We start from the raw sequence: 18,700 nt of genomic DNA on the forward strand, positions 1-18,700 counted from the left end.
TGAAAATAATTGTAATGTTACTTGCACCCTAGGTCAGAACAGCCCTTGGTCACTCTGAATAATGGCAGCACTGTAGAGCTAGCTTGCAATGCTGGGGGACATTTTCAATTGTGTTGCAAAGCAGCAAGGCAGTGTTAAACAGGAGCAGGGAAGCAAGAATTGAGACAGATTTCTGAAAGTCAAGTCCTTTCATAAATTCCTCCCTCAGCAGCTCTAAAATAGCACTGGGACAATAAAATCTGTGCCTGACCCAGGGGCGCCGAGTGTGGCCGAGTCACATAGCAGGTCCCACATTCTGGAGCCTGCAGCGCCTATGATGGACGTCCCACTGGTCCAATGGTGGGACTGCGGGACGTGTGACGTCCATAATAGGTGCTGCAGGCTCCAGAAGGTGGGAATTACAATGCGACCGCCGCGCCACATCGATCCCTGCTCGGGCGGGCGGCTCTCCTCCTCTGGCTGCCTCACACACCACGGCTGAGCTGTTGCTGCAGGACACAACATGAAGTCTGGACTGTCTCCTGGTCAGGTAGGTCAGTGTGTGTATGTCAGTGTAGGTAAGTCAGTGTAGGTAGGTCAGTGTGTGTGTATGTCAGTGAAGGTAGGTCAGTGAAGGTAGGTCAGTGAAGGTAGGTCAGTGTGGGTAGGTCAGTGTGGGTAGCTCAGTCAAGGTAGGTCAGTGTGGGTAGGTCAGTGTGGGTAGGTCAGTGTGGGTAGGTCAGTGTGGGTAGGTCAGTGTGGGTAGGTCAGTCAAGGTAGGTCAGTCAAGGTTGGTCAGTCAAGGTAGGTCAGTGTGTGTATGTCAGTGTAGGTAAAAAGTAAATATATTCCTGAGCTATTATGTGAATATAAATACAAACAACTGCTGCAAACACAGTGTCATGAAGCTTGGAATACTGAAGTATTTCCCTTTGATTCTATTACACAGTGGGGGGGGATCTGCTGCCCTGTTTTTAGGCTAACCCCCTCCAGACGGCTCCATGGTCTGGAAGGAAGGCATTGTTCTGTGTTTGACCATTTGTTTATGTACTTTAATTACCCCCTGGGGCTTCCTTGTGTCATTACACATATCAGTCCTCCTATTCAAGCTATCGGACCAATCCCCGCTGACCATGTTTTAAGTCCTCATTTGCATGGACAAGAGGACCTGAGTGAAGACTCGAGTGTACTTTACAATTGACCAATAGAAAAGTGGTTGTTGGGGGCGGGGTGTTCAAACTGCTGTGTATAAAAGTGTGTTGTGTGCATCAATAAAAAGTGAGATTCCTGTTTGAACTTACATACAGCCTGCCTGGTGTTTGTTCTGAGCTATCACAACTGGATTCGAACGGCACATAGCTGCAGTTCGAATCCCGGAGCATCGGATGACCGAACCATCAGATGTTACGATCTGCAATCTGACTCTATAGCCGCAGAGGAGTGTCAGGAGAGTGGAACCGAGCGAGCAGGGGCTCGTTACATTGGTGGGCAGCGGTGGGATTTGCTCTCCAGTTACTGGGACACTCCAAACCACCACAGTGAATGACAAGCTATGCAGCCTGCAGGAGAGCCACACTGAAAGACTTACTTGAGAGCTGTGGAGAGAATGGTGGGATCGTGCTTCCTTGCTGTGAACACATCCAAACCATCACCTGGATCCAAGGTCCAGATAGCAGGAGAGGTACAGATACGTCGTCATGGAAGAGGAATTCCAAAGGAGGTTGCGAGAGATGCGGGTACAGCACAGAGGACCAGTATCAGAGCAGGTCCTGCTGGGATGGTTTGTTTCTATCCGCTGTGAACTCTGGAAGGAAGCGCTAGCCCGTGAGCAGCGACACCAGAGAAAAGTTCTCCCCTCCATCGAGGAAAGGTACTGGTCGCAGTATGGATTGCGGGTGCTGTTTTTGGGAGAAAAACTGAACAAGGAGCAGACAGCGGAATTAAGCAGGTTGGTCTGGGCAGAGATGAGGCTGGATGAGAGCTATAGAGCCCTCCGGTGGCATGTATCCCAAGCATACCCTTGGATAGCGGATGACAGCCCAACGGAAGGCTTTGGCTACGGCGGCCTGGGACTGTTGTATGTGAAGCTGACAGGGGACCCTAACTTTGGGAGTGATTTGGAACGGCGGTTGGACAAAATCATGGATTACAGAGAACAGCTACTGAACGTCTCGGAAGTGCACTGGGCACTGGAAGATATAGAGTTTCTGGTCGTTCAGGAATGGGAGCTGGAGATCACCTACAGACGGCTGCTAGACTCTGCTCAGCGCCAGGGCTGGGCTCCCTTTGCCTGGGACTATCAGGAAATACCAGGTGACAACTCTGAAATCCTGGCTGAAGAGTCGGCAATGTGGCAGAGTAACAGTGTGCTTTGCCAACCTGCCCCCACAGCTAGGGAGGCGGAGGTCTTATGGCGGATGGAGCAAGTGCTGACTGACCTTGATGAACCTGTTTCTGCATTGGATGATCTTGGATGGAGGAATGTGCCTGTCCAGCAGAATGCCAGCGAATCGGCAGTGGAAAATCTGGAGATCGCTATCCCCAAAGCTGAAGTGCTGACAACAGGGCAGAGCTCTGCTAACCTCTGCCCAGCACTGATAGCATATTCTGGGTTCTACGGACAAGAGATGGTGAACCTTTATCCCCAGACACCAGTTGCAGAGACAGGGGATTTGATAGACTTTTCTGCTGAGGAAGAACAACCTGGTGAGCCTCCAGCAGAAGAAGAGCTGTTATTAGGGCCAAACTTCACTGTGCTCTGCCCAACACCAACAGCAGTATCTGTGGAGTCACAAGGAACTTTCCCAGCTGAAGCGCTGGTCACTGGACAGAGGTTCCAAGACCTCTGCCCCACATCTGTGGCAGTTCCGGAGGCTCAGGGTGAGAAGGAGGTGCTCACTTCCCAGCAGCAGATCAGGATACAGGGGGAGAAGGGAGAGGAGGTATTCGTCGTCCCTCCCCAACAGTTGGCCAGGGTGGAGGAAGTGGTCTTTCCTCCCCAGCAAAGATCCGTGCACCTGGGAGACAGTACCACAGACATATCGTCCCAACATCCAGATGAGGGAATGGAAAAGGAAGCAGCCGGCTCACCTCCCCAATGGCAGTTACACAGTTTGGGAGTGGAGGAAGCCAGCCTCCTGCCCCAACAGTTAGCTAGAGCGGAGGATGTGGAGTCCCCAGCAGAAGGGCTGGCAACTGGGCAGAGTGCTGCTACCCTCTGCCCTCAACTAACAGAAGAGGGAGTTCCTGTGGTAGTGGATGGGACTTTGGTCTCTACTGACACAACCCCAGAAAATGGTGCGACACTGAGACAGGAGGATGTCAGCCATGCTTTGCAAGCACTGTGGGATTTTCACCTACTAAAAGTGGATGGGACTTTAGTCCCCACTTGTATACTCCAGGGATGCTGGGCAGTCAGCCCAGATCCCCAACAGCATGACGGGGTGAGCCCAGTCACCCTGTCTTCTCTCCAGCGGCTGAAAGGACTCCAGGGAGAAGGGCCAGTCCAGGCCTGTCCCCAGTGGCGGGCGTGTTCTCTGAGAGAGGCAGAGGTTGGCTGGGTAAGTAATGCTCTGTATGGAACAATTTGTTTGGGGTACTGTGTGGGTACAGGCATTAGAGGACTGGAACTATGGACTAACTTCGGAGTAAATCCGTCTGGGAGACCTCTTGTGTTAGTCATCTGCCGACAAGGGAGAAATGTGACAGACTGAGCCAGGACAGAGGCTTTTGGAGGGGACGGAATGCTAGCCTCTTGCCGACCAATCGTGGGCCCTGGCATTTGGGGGAACAGTGCTCTTTGTGAGCTGTATGCCTGAGGACCCTTGACGTGGTGTTACTTTGGATTCAGGTCCATATCCCCCCAAGAGACACAGACTCTGGGAAATTGTATTTGCCATATTACAGTGTGACCGATTCATACTGTTGGAACCTTAAGTCTACTTTTCCAACATCCTCGAGTTGACCCGTTCGGGGTCCCACTGTGGCTGTTGGACTGTTTTCCGGGGGGGACAGGCTAACCCCCTCCAGACGGCTCCATGGTCTGGAAGGAAGGCATTGTTCTGTGTTTGACCATTTGTTTATGTACTTTAATTACCCCCTGGGGCTTCTCTGTGTCATTACACATATCAGTCCTCCTATTCAAGCTATCGGACCAATCCCTGCTGACCATGTTTCAAGTCCTCATTTGCATGGACAAGAGGACCTGAGTGAAGACTCTAGTGTATTTTACAATTGACCAATAGGAAAGTGGTTGTTGGGGGCGGGGTGTTCAAACTGCTGTGTATAAAAGTGTGTTGTGTGCATCAATAAAAAGTGAGATTCCTGTTTGAACTTACATACAGCCTGCCTGGTGTTTGTTCTGAGCTATCACAACTGGATTCGAACGGCACATAGCTGCAGTTCGAATCCCGGAGCATCGGATGACCGAACCATCAGATGTTACGATCTGCAATCTGATTCAATAGCCGCAGAGGAGTGTCAGGAGAGTGGAACCGAGCGAGCAGGGGCTCGTTACACAGAGAATGTGGGTCAATCCATACCCATACACAAGAATATAAAAGGAATGGCTAGGTGCTGCGCTGTTAAAAAATTATAAGTAACTAAAGCTTCATAAACTAATAAACACAATATTGCTAAAGTGCTAAAAGTTTATGTGCAAAGTAAATGATAATCACAAAGATGAATGCTGAGCTGTTAAAAAAAAAAGTAAAAACTTCACAAACTAATGAGAAACACTGTGCAGTATTGCTAAAGTACTAAAGGTATATGTGCAAAGTAAATGATGATCACAAGGATTAATACTGACACATACGGTGATATATAAAATCTTCCAACAATACAGTGACTGGTTTAAAAGTGCAAAGTGACAATATTTTTTCACGATCCACATTCAAGATATTGGCCCAGGAGTGTGGCATGAATAAGCCAGCAACATGAACACAGATCCTCATTTTTTTACACACATGCTGTTGTCTCATAACTGCAAGGTAAGAGGCCATTGCTATTAGTGTGTTTTTGCACGAAGAGGAAATCCTTATTCCTGCACTTTGCACTGTGTGGTTTTATGCACAGAAGAGACTGAGTAATCTTTTGCACAATTCATTTGCACTGTACTTTGTATTATTTGGTTTACTGTCACTTTGCACATTTAAACCAGTGACTTTATTGTTGGAAGATTTTATATATCACCGTATGTGTCAGTATTCATCCTTGTGATCAGCATTTACTTTGCACATATACCTTTAGCACTTTAGCAATACTGCACAGTGTTTCTCATTAGTTTGTTAAGTTTTAGTTATTTTTTAACAGCTCAGTATTCATTTTTATTAGTTTATGAAGCTTGAGTTACTTATAATTATTTTAACAGCGCAGCACCAGCCATTCCTTGTGTAGGTAGGTCAGTGTGTGTATGTCAGGTAGGTCAGTTTAGTGGTCAGCATTGGTGGGCATTGGTAAGCCAGGCAGTAGCCAGCAAGTGAGCTTACTCACCCCCGCCACACAACCACAATCCCCCCCCATGCTGGCCTTGGACTTTGGGCTGAAGACCCTGGTCTTCTGGTCTTTTTGCCACCTAGCAATGCCCCTGGCCTGAACACTTAATTGTGCATCTGTTTAGAGTGAAAATCTGTCTCATCTCCAGCTTTGAATTTGTCACAAACTTGTGCAAATCTGTCCCAGATGGCCGCTTAGAATTGCAGTGGCAAATTCACATAAAACTGTTTAATACACTACAGCCATCTAATTTTTTTTTTTTTTTTTTTGCTAATTTGCTAATAATGGTCACTAACGATCTCCTATTATTTAACAAAATCGTCAATCAAGATTATGTCCTTTCAAATCACGTCTGCCAACATTTACCAACCTTTTCTTGCACAAAATCCATTATGTTCTTGAAATCCAGGTCATCGTAATAATGTTTCATCCCCCCAAGGATGTTCGCATGTGCAAATGTCTTTAGCTGCAAAAAAAGAAAATTATGATAGGTAAAAGAAAAGGGATTTCACATTATTGTAGTAAACACCTTTAATAACAATTCATATAAATAACCTGTGATACAGACATTATAAAATACATTTTTAAAGGTTTTAAAGAGAACAAGTCATGACTGTTTCCTGCAAGGATCTGAATATTCCGGTGTTAACACTGAACTTCGGACAAATGACTAGGGACACATATGAAATATATTTATGGGTTCCGTTTCTTAGAAGGAAAAACCCCAACACTTTTTCTGTGGTGTTGCTGAGGCACTTTTCCTCTTTTGTGGCTATATAAAAGCCGTTTTACCTGTCAGAGGAGCTATCTGCTTACTCTGCTCCTCCTGTAAGCATGTTCCTTGTCATCACATACCTGATTGGCCCCAGTGCTACCCCCTCCCTCTCCCAGCAGGGAAGAATATTGAATAACTGCATTACATTATAATTGAATAAATTATCATAATTGTGTAGATCTACTTATGAAACATATATATTTGCCTAACTTATTTCACCCAGCGCAGCCCAACACACCAGGTGTGAGTGGCTCTAAAGCCTCGTACACACCACTAGTTTTGTTTGTTCAACCCAGTGGGATTGAGCCGCTGTACTAACAATCCAATGTTAGTACAGTGTCAGCAATCTTCCCTGCTGTGCTATTGTGTTCTGACAAAGGAGCGCGCCCCCGCCCCCCCCGCTAGAACACTCCAGCCATCGGCTGAGAGAACCGATCAGGAGGAGCCAGTCGGCAGACCTTGTCGGCAGACCTTTTTTGATCATGAGCCTTCGACAGAAGTCAGCCAACCCGCCGGCTTCTGTTGGACCAAGTGCCATACACATGGGCTGAATGTCGTTCGGTTTCTATTGAACCAACCGATTCCAGCCGATGTACTAGGCTTAAGTGTTCATAATGGTATCAAACAGCAAAGCCCTGTAGTTGCTTACATTTAAAAAAAGGGTTCTATCATTTAACCGCTTGCCGACCGCACTATAGCCGAATGATGGCTACAGCGCGGCTCAATAACTCTGGGAGGGCGTACATTGACGTTCTCCCAGAATCTCGCTCCCGCGTGTCCCCTGGGGTGCGCACCAGGAAATATCAATGACCGCCGGGTGACAGCGGCCGTTTACCATGTGATCGCTCCGTCATTTGATGGAGCGATCACTTGTAATCAAACTGGTTTCATGTCCGGTTCCTCTCTCCCCTCTCTGTACAGTGTGAGAGGAGAGGGGAGAGATCAGATGCAGCAGCGCTGTGGGCTGGATGGGTACTGCCCACAGCGCTGATCTGTGACAATTCCTGCCTCATGCAGCCATCCATCCATCCATCCTCATCAATACTCAGTCAGCCATGCTCAGCCATCCATCCTCATCTATACTCAGCCAGCCATCCCCATCCATGCTCAGCCATCCATCCTCATCAATACTCAGCCATCCATCCTTCCTCAGCAATACTCATCCATCCATGCTAAGCCATCCATCCTCATCAATACTCATCCATCCATGCTCAGCCATCCATCCTCATCAATACTCAGCCATCCATGCTCAGCCATCCATGCTCAGCCATCCATCCTCATCAATACTCAGCCATCCATCCTCATCAATACTTATCCATCCATCCATGCTCATCCATCCATACTCATCCATGCTCAGCCATCCATCCATACTCAGCAATACTCATCCATCCATGCTCAGCCATCCCATCCACCCCCATCCATACCCAGCCGTACTCAGTCGTACCCAGCATACTCATCCGTACTCAGCCGTACCCAGCATACCCAGCCGTACCCGGCCCTACTCAGCCATACTCATTCATGCTCAGCCATCCTCATCCATGCCACATCAGTTCTCATCCATGCCACTACAGTGCCTCACAAAAGTGTAATAGGTAGTCAAATTAGATTTGACATGTATGCTCCTAGAACACCTGACGGTGCTCCCTGCATGTTGGGCCTCTCTATGTGGCCGGGCTGTGTAAAAGTCTCCCACATGTGGTATCGCCGTACTCGGGAGGAGTAGGAGAATCTGTTTTGGGGTGTAATTTTTGGAATGTACATGCTATGTGTTAGAAATATTGTATAAATGCACAACTGTGTAAAAAAATTTAAAAAAATATGTTTTCATTTTCTTTACACATTTTCCAAAAACTTGTAGAAAAAAAATGACATGTTCAAAAGACTCATTATGCCTCATAGATTATACATTGGGTTGTTTTCTTTCCAAAATAGGGTCATTTTCGTGGCGTTTCCATTGTCCTGGTGCTCCAGGGCCTTCGAAAGTTTAAGAGGTAGTCAAGAAATTGTGGTGTCCGTTTATGAAGCAGTGATCGGCGGTGATCCCAAGGATCGCCGCTGATCACAGTCCATAAACAGTTTATGAAACAGAGATAATCGGGGGGAGAAGTGTTTGAACTTGTACTCCCGCCGATGATCTCTGCACATGGAGAATGCAGCTGCGATCTCAGCGCTTCACTGGCGATCTGTGTAAGAATTCACACTCCCCGATTCACCAGCTCAAAGGTGGAGAATCAGGGAGTGAAGAGGACATCTAAGGGGGATCTGAGGGGGAAGGAGGAAGATTTTTAACTTCCTTCTACCTCGTTTAGACCCCCCAACACTGTAACCATGTCCCCCTGTCATATTTATGTGTGTATATATATAGATATATATATCTATATATATATATATATAGATATATATATCTATAGATAGATAGATAGATAGATAGATAGATAGATAGATAGATAGATAGATAGATAGATAGATAGATAGATCTATATATATAGATATATATATAATGTGTGTGCATATACATGTGGATATATATATGTGTGTGTGTGTGTATATGTGTATATATATATATATATATATAAATATAATGTAGGGGGACTCCTTATTTTTTTAACATTAACCACACCATCTGTCAGTGTATTGAGCGGTGATAATTTATCACTGTTTAATAAACTGACATCTCTGTATTTCTGTGAATTTCTGGTACTGTAATCTCGTAAAGTCTCACGAGATTCCAATATCAGTGGCTGTTCTCCACTGTGGGAAGCGTTTGTAGATCCCTTCACTCCTCCAAAGGTGAAGTGATCTACTCCGCTTCATAAACTGGCACACAAAGGAGAAAGATCTCCACTGTGAATGCCAGAGAACGAAGCAGTGAATAGATTTCACTGCTTCATAAAAGGACACCTGTATGTGTAATTTATGCTCCAAGAACTCCTGATGGTGCTCCCTGCATGTTGGGCCTCTGTACGTGGCCACGCTGTGTAAAAGTCTCACATATGTGGTATCGCCATACTCAGGAGGAGTAGCAGAATGTGTTTTGGGGTGTAATTTGTGCTATGCATATGCTGTGTGTGAGAAATAACCTGCAAATATAACAATTTTGTGAAAAAAAAAATCTTGATTTTGCAAAGAATTGTGGGAAAAAATTACAACTTCAAAAAACTCACCATGCCTCTTACTAAATACCTTGAAATGTCTACTTTCCAAAAAGAGGGTATTTGTACTTTCCTGGCTTGTTAGGGTCTCAAGAAATGAGATAGGCCGTCAGTACTTCAGGTGTGATCAATTTTCAGAGATTGCCACCATTGCTTGTGGACTTTATAAGTTTCACAAAGACCAAATAATATACGATTTGGGTTATTTTTACCAAAGATATGTAGCAGTATAAATTTTGGCCAAAATGTATGAAGAAAAATGTACTAATTTGCAAAATTTTACAACAGAAACTAAGAAAAATTCATTTTTTTTTTACAGACTTTTCGTTCTTTTTTCTTTTATAGCGCAAAAAAAAAAACAAAACAAAACAGCGGTGATTAAATACCACCAAAAGAAAGCTCTATTTGTGCGAAAAAAGGACAACATTTTCATATAGGTACAGTGTTGCATGACTGAGTAACTGTCATTCAAAATGTGAGAGCACCGAAAGCTGAAAATTGGTCTGGTTAGGAAGAGGGTTTAAGTGCCCAGTGGGTAAGTGGTTAATCTGAAGCTAAATTGGGCAACAGCTTTGACCGTGACCGAAGGCCCAGTCTTTACTCTCTTGATGTAATCGTGGAAGATGCTAGAAAAGAGAGAAACCGATTTACTAAAGCAAATGCACAAGATCAGGGAAATGCTGGCCTGCATGCAAATGTCCATGCAGTCCCCGTCCCCTCCCCCCCCTTTTACATCACAGTTCCTCCATAACATCACAGTCCCTTCCTTTGCATTACATTCCCCCCTTCATAATACAGCAACTTTCCTTTATGTCATAGTTCTCCCACCCCCTTTACATCACGGTCCCCCTTCATATCACAGCCCCCTTCCTTTACATCACAGTTCACCTTTCACATCACTGCCTCTTCCTTTATGTCAGAGTGCCCCCCTTACATCACCAGCCCCTCCTTAACAACACATTCCCCTTTCCATCACCACCTACCCTTCACATCACAGCCCTCTTCTTATACATCACAACTCCTCTCCTTTACATCAGAGTCCCTCCTTTACATTACAGCCTATCATTTACATCACAACTCCTCTCCTTTACATCAGAGTCCCTCCTTTACATCACAGCCTCCCATTCACATAACAACTGCTGCCTTTAAATCAGAGTCCCTCCTTTACATCACAGCCTCCCATTCACATAACAACTGCTCCCTTTACATCAGAGTCCCTCCTTTACATCACAGCCTCCCATTCACATAACAACTGCTGCCTTTAAATCAGAGTCCCTCCTTTACATCACAGCCTCCCATTCACATAACAACTGCTCCCTTTACATCAGAGTCCCTCCTTTACATCACAGCCTATCATTTACATCACAACTGCTCCCTTTAAATCAGAGTCCCTCCTTTACATCACAGCCTCCCATTCACATAACAACTCCTCTCCTTTACATCAGAGTCCCTCCTTTCAGGGCTGGCCCTACCATAGGTGCCACTGGGTCCACTGGACCCAGACAGAAATCTGACAGGGGTGGCAGAGCAGGGCCAGCGCTATGTACGGGATCCACACAGTGCAGACTCAGTGAGAGTGTTGTGGGCTGCCTGACACAGTGCTGTCCAGCACAGCCGCGGAACTCTCACTGAGTCTGCACTTAGTGCTTCAGTGACAACCGGAGATCAGTGCAAGAGCGAGTCTCCTCCCCTTCTCTGCCCATATGATAGGGCCGATGTCTTGCCGAATAAGTTCCCTCGGCGGATAAGTTCGCCCCCTGTACTGCGCAGGCGCAGCGCCTGTGCAGTACGAACTACTAACACCCGCCGGAGATAGCTGAAGCTTAAGATCGACAATCAGCTGTACACGGCGCCTGCGCTCTGGGTCCAGGTTCCTTCCCTACCATCCAAGTGGACCTAGTGGGGGAATCTAAAAGAGCCGAGTGAAGCGAGGCCGTGCCCGAAGCGTGGCGAGCGAAGCGAGCCCGCGAGGGGCCCTCTTACAGGCGCCGTGTACAGCTGATTTGGACCTATTCCCCTTCGGCTATTTCTGCCGGATCCTACTGCGCAGGCGCAGCGCCTGCGCAGTAGAGGGGGGTCCTTATCCGCCGAGCGGAACTTTCTCGACAGAACACCGGGAGGAATTTTCTCACACGGGCTCTTGATGGACATGGGTGGCGCAAGGTGAATGCAGATCATGGAAGGGAGGGGGGTCAGGCAGAAGTGTAAAGAGTCAGTATACTGATCAGTCAATCACGGATCTCCCACCCCATCACCAAGATCCCCCGATCTTCCACTGTCACCTCATTACTGAGCAGAGTGATCTGGAGGGGTGACAGGGACTGCCCGGACTGGAGGACTGGGGAGGAGGAGAGGGAGGGACAGTACACAGCACAAGGAAACTGTGCATATACTACCCTAGCCTGTTTATATATACTACTCTAGCCTGTCCATATACTACCCTACCCTGTGTATATACTACCCTAGCCTGTCCGTATACTACCCTAGCCTGTCCGTATACTACCCTAGCCTGTCCGCATACTACCCTAGCCCGTCCGTATACTACCCTAGCCCGTCCGTATACTACCCTAGCCCGTCCGTATACTACACTAGCCTGTCCGTATACTACACTAGCCTGTCTGTATACTACCCTAGCCTGTCCATTTACTACCCTAGCCTGTCTATATACTACCCTAGCCTGTCTATATACTAGCCTAAAGCCAGCCAGGCCAGTCAGAGTCCGATCACCCCAGCTAGACTGTCTGCAAGTCACAGGTGAGGCCAAGGAGGTGGTGTGTCAGCATGCCGCCCGTACCCCAGGAAGACGACAGATTTGTCGAAACGGCGTAGGGAGGAGCGGCGTGCTGACGTCACCACCATACCACGCTGAACCCGGAAGAAACGGGCAGCAGCTGAAGCCGGCCGGCGCTACATGTTTTTATAAGCGATCTTTACTGCACAAATTGTAAGTGCTTTTCTTTTATAAATTAAAGTGGATTTTAACTGTATTACGCTATGGAGCATTTCTTTCCTATTTATCCATGGTCTGTGAGCGGATAAATCACGTTTGGATTGATTTCCTGGAGAGGTGGCTTCCGATCTGCGCACTGACAGAGACCCAGTGGCTGGGGGACACAGCCACATGTGTGCATGATCTCTGTGACAGGAGATCTTTGGATCTGGTAAGGGGCTTACCTTACTTGAGGTGGAGGATCTTCTCTCTATTTTAACATCACGCTCCCTACGGAGATAATCTTTATATCACTTGAAGGAAGGGTGTCTTTCTCCCTCTATCCAACCATTTTCTACACCCACAAGACCTACAGTTCATTTCAATCTATGACTAAATGGACTCTACTTAATCGTTTTTGTTTACTGAATGTTCCACTCATTTTTTTTGCATGCGATTCTTTTTTTTTTGCATGCGATTTATGTGCATTTTTTTTTTTTTTGTGTTATGAAACAATTCACTTGTGTTCATTCATAATTATGGTATTTTCAGTTAATATGATCATGTATTTGCACTAGCAGCGCAGCCTTTAAATTGTATCGCTGGGCTGTATTGATTGTAAATTGTAAAGTCGACTGTGGTGGGCTGTGTGCAGGTTTCCCACGCAGCAGGTGAACACACTACTCTTGCGAACTGCTGCATGTGGGTGCCAATATATTGTTAATGGCACCCCAAACGCAGATCGCAAATGCAGTGTGTTTACATCACAAAATCGCATGGTAGCACAGTACTTTGCGATTTGGAGCAGTGTGCTTTTAAAAGTAGTGCAAACTACTTTTTCCACAGTCTGTTACGTTTTGCAGCCCATTCAAATGAACGGACTGTCAAAATGCTCCCCACGGGAAAGCTTGTGTTTCCATGTGATCCTGGTATGAACTGGCCCTTAACCTACGTGCACACTTCTGTGTTTAGTGCAACATCTGATTTCCTGATGCATTTTATTTTAGTTTTAATTATCATGCTATAAAATAGATGTGGGGGCCTTTTGGTGGATGTGATTTTTTTTGGGGGGGGGCAGCATTTCATTCTTGGACCCAGGCAGCACAATGTCTTGGGCCAGCCCTGCCTCCTTTACATCATGACCTCCCATTTACATCACAACCCTCTTCTTTTACATAACAATTCCTCTCTTTACATCAGAGTCCCTCCTTTATATCACAGCCTCCCATTTACATCACCGCCTACCCTTCACATCACAGCCCCCCTGTTCCATCACAGACCCCCTTGACATCACAATCTCCTTCACATCATTGACCTCTATACATCATAGCACCCCTTCACGTCACAGTTGCCCTGTTCTATCACAGACCCCCTTCACTTCATAGTTCATATTACAGTCACCTTACTTTGAGATGACAGCCTAAACACTGCCTAGGTTGGATACAATCAACAAATTCATTGGTGACCTATAACATTAGGTACATGTGATAATAAAGTGTGCTGTGTTGTGTCCAGGCACACTGGCTTTTGCTGTGTATTTACCTATAATATTCTCCATGAACTCTGTTCACAGGCTATACCTTGTGAATGGAACAGCTGAGGAAGGGGTCGGAGCACCAGAACTGGTGTCTAGAACAGAGATCGTTCCAATAAAACTGGGAGGCGGAAGTGCTGTTTTCACTGTACTTTGTGGCAGCGTCTCAGTTGAGCTTACAGCCAAATAAAGAAGAAAAACTTTTAACAGCAGTTGTAGAAAATTTTGTAGGTGAAAAAACATGTTGCTGTTGTGGTTTAAGTAGTGTTACGTTAAGCAGCTCATTCAAAATGACTGGGCTGATCTCTAGTGATCCCTTGTAATATGCTATTGTTGCCATGCCCCTGAGGAAGACTTAATTAGTCGAAACGTGTCGGTGCTCTGGACCTATGCAGTTAGGATTATCATGTTGAATTTTACTGCCTACTGCCATCCAATGGTGAAGTGACATGTTATATTTTTTATGGTTTTGCAATATTTTGTATAAAGTTCCCCTAGGATCTACGGGGTTTCATTTTAATATTGTCGCAATAAATATGTGATATTACCTCAATATACATGTTCTATATTTTGTGCATATCAAAAAGTCCCTTTTCCCCCAATTTTCTCCCCTTTGTGGGTTTTAGCATTATAGTTTGAGGCTAATACCAAGGTAGTTTGCGATACAGGTACACAATTGATGCAATAGTCATCTGCACATGATTGGATAATTGAAGTGAATATTCACACAATTTATTGTGTGCATATTCTCAAACCCTTTAGTAAACCAGCCTCATTGTCTGCATGCTACAGCACCCTGGTATTCATTAGACCTGGGACACCTTAGGGCTCATTCGCATTAGATGCACTGGGCAGCCTTGTACAACACATTGACATGGCAAAAAGCCTTGTTCCCTATCACAATAGTTTACACCTCCGTGCTGAGGTTGTGCGTGCTGGAAAAAAAGTATGGCATGCACTATCTTTTTACAGTCCAGTGCAACGCATTCCACCGCATTGCACCATACCGAGTGCCAGTAGAACTTAATGCAATGCCATTTTGTTAAATATTATTAGCTAAAAAAAAAAAAAAATGCATCAGCATGGCTGCCTTCCAGCACACTCCACTGCTGATGTGAACAGGTCCTTAGTAAAAAGCTGAAGCAACATGCAGACACATGGAAGTGCCTCCAATTGCATATGAGTGGCACATTAGTAACTTTAAAACTGCAACAAGGACTGTCTCTCTTGTAAATTCAAAGCAAACATAATTTGAGTATGTAACATTATATTTCTTATATAAACTCTTCAGATCAATATCTTGTATAACCCTTTAGTAGAGCTGCACGATTAATCGTTAAGAACCGTTATCGCGATTTTTTTCCCGATTGTGATCTTGACAAAGTATTTCCCGATTCTTTCTATGCAGAGAATTCTCTCTGCTCTGCTAAAGCCGACAGCCATGTCATCTGATCTACAATGACGTAGGCAGCATGTCTGATCTACAATGACGTAAGCAGCATGTCTGATCTACAATGACGTAGGCAGCATGTCTGATCTACAATGTCGTAAGCAGCATGTCTGATCTACAATGACGTAAGCAGCATGTCTGATCTACAATGACGTAGGCAGCATGTCTGATCTACAATGACGTAGATAGCATGTCTGATCTACAATGACGTAAGCAGCAGGTCTGATCTACAATGACGTAAGCAGCATGTCTGATCTACAATGATGTAAGCAGTTTTACTCAACTACAAAGTTTTTACTATCAAGGCTTGCTAAAAGGTAAAGCAACTACATGTGACAAACCTTCAAAAGGTCTGCAGTTCAAGTGGCAACATTCTGTTTCAAAGAGGGCCCTAAGAGAATCCCAGCGTGAAGCCGGACATAAACCCTAATGCCACATACACACGATCGGACATTCCGACAACAAAATCCTGGATTTATTTCCGATGGATGTTGTCTCAAATTTGTCTTGCATACACACGGTCGCACAAATGTTGTCGGAAATTCCGATCGTCAAGAACGCGGTGACGTACAACTTGTACGACGGCACTAGAAAAGAGAAGTTCAATAGCCAGTGCGCCACCCTTTGGGCTCCTGCTAATCTCGTGTTAGTAGAAGTTTGGTGACAGACGTTTTGCGCTTTTCAGCCTCATTAAAAAAGGTTAAAAAATACAAGATAATGGTGTTGTGGTAACTTGACACACAAAACAAAAAAAAAATATTATTCAGATCACTATAAAAAACAAAAACAAAAAAAAAAAATCAGGAGATCTTGATTAAAAAAAAAAGTAGATCACTATAAAAAAAAAAATCACTATAAAAAAAATATAAAGATTATTCATGAGATCACGAGAAATAATAAAGAAATCAGTGTCAGAACTCTGTATGAATATCAGCAGAAAAACAACTTCATTATTCTAGCATTATAAAGAAGAAGAGAATGCGCTGTATTAAGAGATTAAAAAATTAGCAGCGTGACGAATGTGCTATCTCCATTACGAACGCAGATAGTCTACTGACTGGAATGGTACCAGCTGATTGGAGAAAAGCCAGTGTAGCACCAATATTTAAAAAGGGCCTAAAATACATTCCTGGGAATTACAGACCAGTTAGCCTAACATCAATAGCATGTAAACTCTTGGAGGGGATGATAAGGGACTATATACAAGATTTTAGTAATAAGAACGGTATCATTAGCAGTAATCAGCATGGATTCATGAAGAATCGTTCTTGCCAAACCAATCTACTAACCTTCTATGAGGAGATGAGTTGCCATCTAGATAAAGGAAGGCCTGTAGACGTGGTGTATCTGGATTTTGCAAAAGCATTTGATACAGTTCCCCATAAACGTTTACTGTACAAAATAAGGTCCGTTGGCATGGACCACAGGGTGAGTACATGGATTGAAAACTGGCTACAAGGGCGTGTTCAGAGGGTGGTGATAAATGGGGAGTACTCAGAATGGTCAGGGGTGGGTAGTGGGGTTCCCCAGGGTTCTGTGCTGGGACCAATCCTATTTAATTTGTTCATAAACGATCTGGAGGATAGGATAAACAGTTCAATCTCTGTATTTGCAGAAGATACTAAGCTAAGCAGGGCAATAACTTCTCCGCAGGATGTGGAAACCTTGCAAAAAGACCCGAACAAATTAATGGGGTGGGCGACTACATGGCAAATGAGGTTCAATGTAGAAAAATGTAAAATAATGCATTTGGGTGGTAAAAATATGAATGCAATCTATACACTGGGGGGAGAACCTCTGGGGGAATCTAGGATGGAAAAGGACCTGGGGGTCCTAGTAGATGATAGGCTCAGCAATGGCATGCAATGCCAAGTTGCTGCTAACAAAACAAAAAGAATATTGGCATGCATTAAAGGGGGGATCAACTCCAGAGATAAAACGATAATTCTCCCACTCTACAAGACTCTGGTCCGGCCGCACCTGGAGTATGCTGTCCAGTTCTGGGCACCAGTCCTCAGGAAGGATGTACTGGAAATAAAGGGTCTGGAGGATATTAGTTATGAAGAAAGGTTGCGAGCACTGAACTTATTCTCTCTGGAGAAGAGACGCTTGAGAGGGGATATGATTTCAATTTACAAATACCGTACTGGTGACCCCACAATAAGGATAAAACTTTTTAGCAGAAGAGAGTTTAACAAGACTCGTGGCCAGTCATTAAAATTAGAAGAAAAGAGGTTTAACCTTAAACTACGTAGAGGGTTCTTTACTGTAAGAGCGTCAAGGATGTGGAATTCCCTTCTACAGGTGGTGGTCTCAGCGGGGAGCATTGATAGTTTCAAGAAACTATTAGATAAGCACCTGAATGACCGCAACATACAGGGATATACAATGTAATACTGACACATAATCACACACATAGGTTGGACTTGATGGACTTGTGTCTTTTTTCAACCTCACCTACTATGTAACTATGTAACGCTAGACCGAGCGATTCCGTCTTGTACTAGATTCAGAGCATGCGTGGAATTTTGAGCGTCTCAATTGTGTACACACGCTCTCAAGTTTTTTTTGTCAGAAATTCTGTCAGAAAATGTCCGATGGAGCCTACACACGGTCGGAATTTCCAATAACAAGCCCCCATCGAACATTTGTTGTCGGAAAATCCGACCGTCTGTACGCGGCACAATACAGATAAGTTACAAAGATACCCTTACTTTTTTCTTCACCATGTTTTTTAGTGTCATATGTATGTATTGTGGAAGAGTTGAGTCCCCATGCGTGTTAATTTAGAAATTAACACTATTTTAGTCTATCAAAATACGGCTAAAACAATTCAGAGAACTAAAATATGACAAAAACTAAAATGTCATTTTAGTCAAAATGAACACTGCACTACCAAATAAGACCTAGCGTGATTGTCGGTGATGGCTGCAATATAAGCCCTACTCCCCAAATAAACCCTAGTTAAAGTCCTTGTAGGTCTTATTTTCAGGGTAGGGCTTATTTTCGGGGAAACAGGGTAGGGCTTATTTGGAGGGTAGGGCTTATATTGCAGCCATCACCGACAATCACGCTAGGTCTTATTTTCGGGGAAACAGGGTTGTAGGTATACGTAGGGGGCATTTACTAGGCTGCTGAAAGAAAACAAAAATTAAGAAAAAAGGCTTTTCTTATTTTTTTTTTTTTAATCTCTTCGTGCCTGCGCCTCCCAGCCCTTTAAGGGGTTTATGACGCCAGGAGGCAGGGCTTAAGATAACATGACCATTGTGACTGGCTGTCACAGCAGTCATGTTACACGAAAGCTTTTGTTTAGGCACTGGTAACTGTGCAGGGAGCGATCAGCGCAACTGTATTGACAGCAATTCATGCAAATACGTGGCCTCTCTGC

The 18,700-nt window shown here is 44.9% G+C and overlaps 1 protein-coding gene and 1 long non-coding RNA gene across 2 annotated transcripts in view; one reads left to right on the forward strand and one right to left on the reverse strand.

The window, feature by feature from the left end:
- The window catches only part of LOC141132952 (tetraspanin-15-like), a 274,647-nt gene that overhangs the window by 96,070 nt on the left and 159,877 nt on the right, over positions 1–18,700 (reverse strand). The window contains exon 4 of the mRNA XM_073621975.1: positions 5,843–5,938. Coding sequence (XP_073478076.1) covers positions 5,843–5,938 — 96 coding nt within the window. The remainder of the gene's footprint in view (positions 1–5,842; positions 5,939–18,700) is intronic.
- The window catches only part of LOC141132953 (uncharacterized), a 136,879-nt gene that overhangs the window by 68,902 nt on the left and 49,277 nt on the right, over positions 1–18,700 (forward strand). The window lies entirely within an intron of this gene.

This window comes from Aquarana catesbeiana, linkage group LG03 (genome assembly GCF_042186555.1).
Source record: "Aquarana catesbeiana isolate 2022-GZ linkage group LG03, ASM4218655v1, whole genome shotgun sequence".
In the NCBI taxonomy this organism is placed as follows: domain Eukaryota; kingdom Metazoa; phylum Chordata; class Amphibia; order Anura; family Ranidae; genus Aquarana; species Aquarana catesbeiana.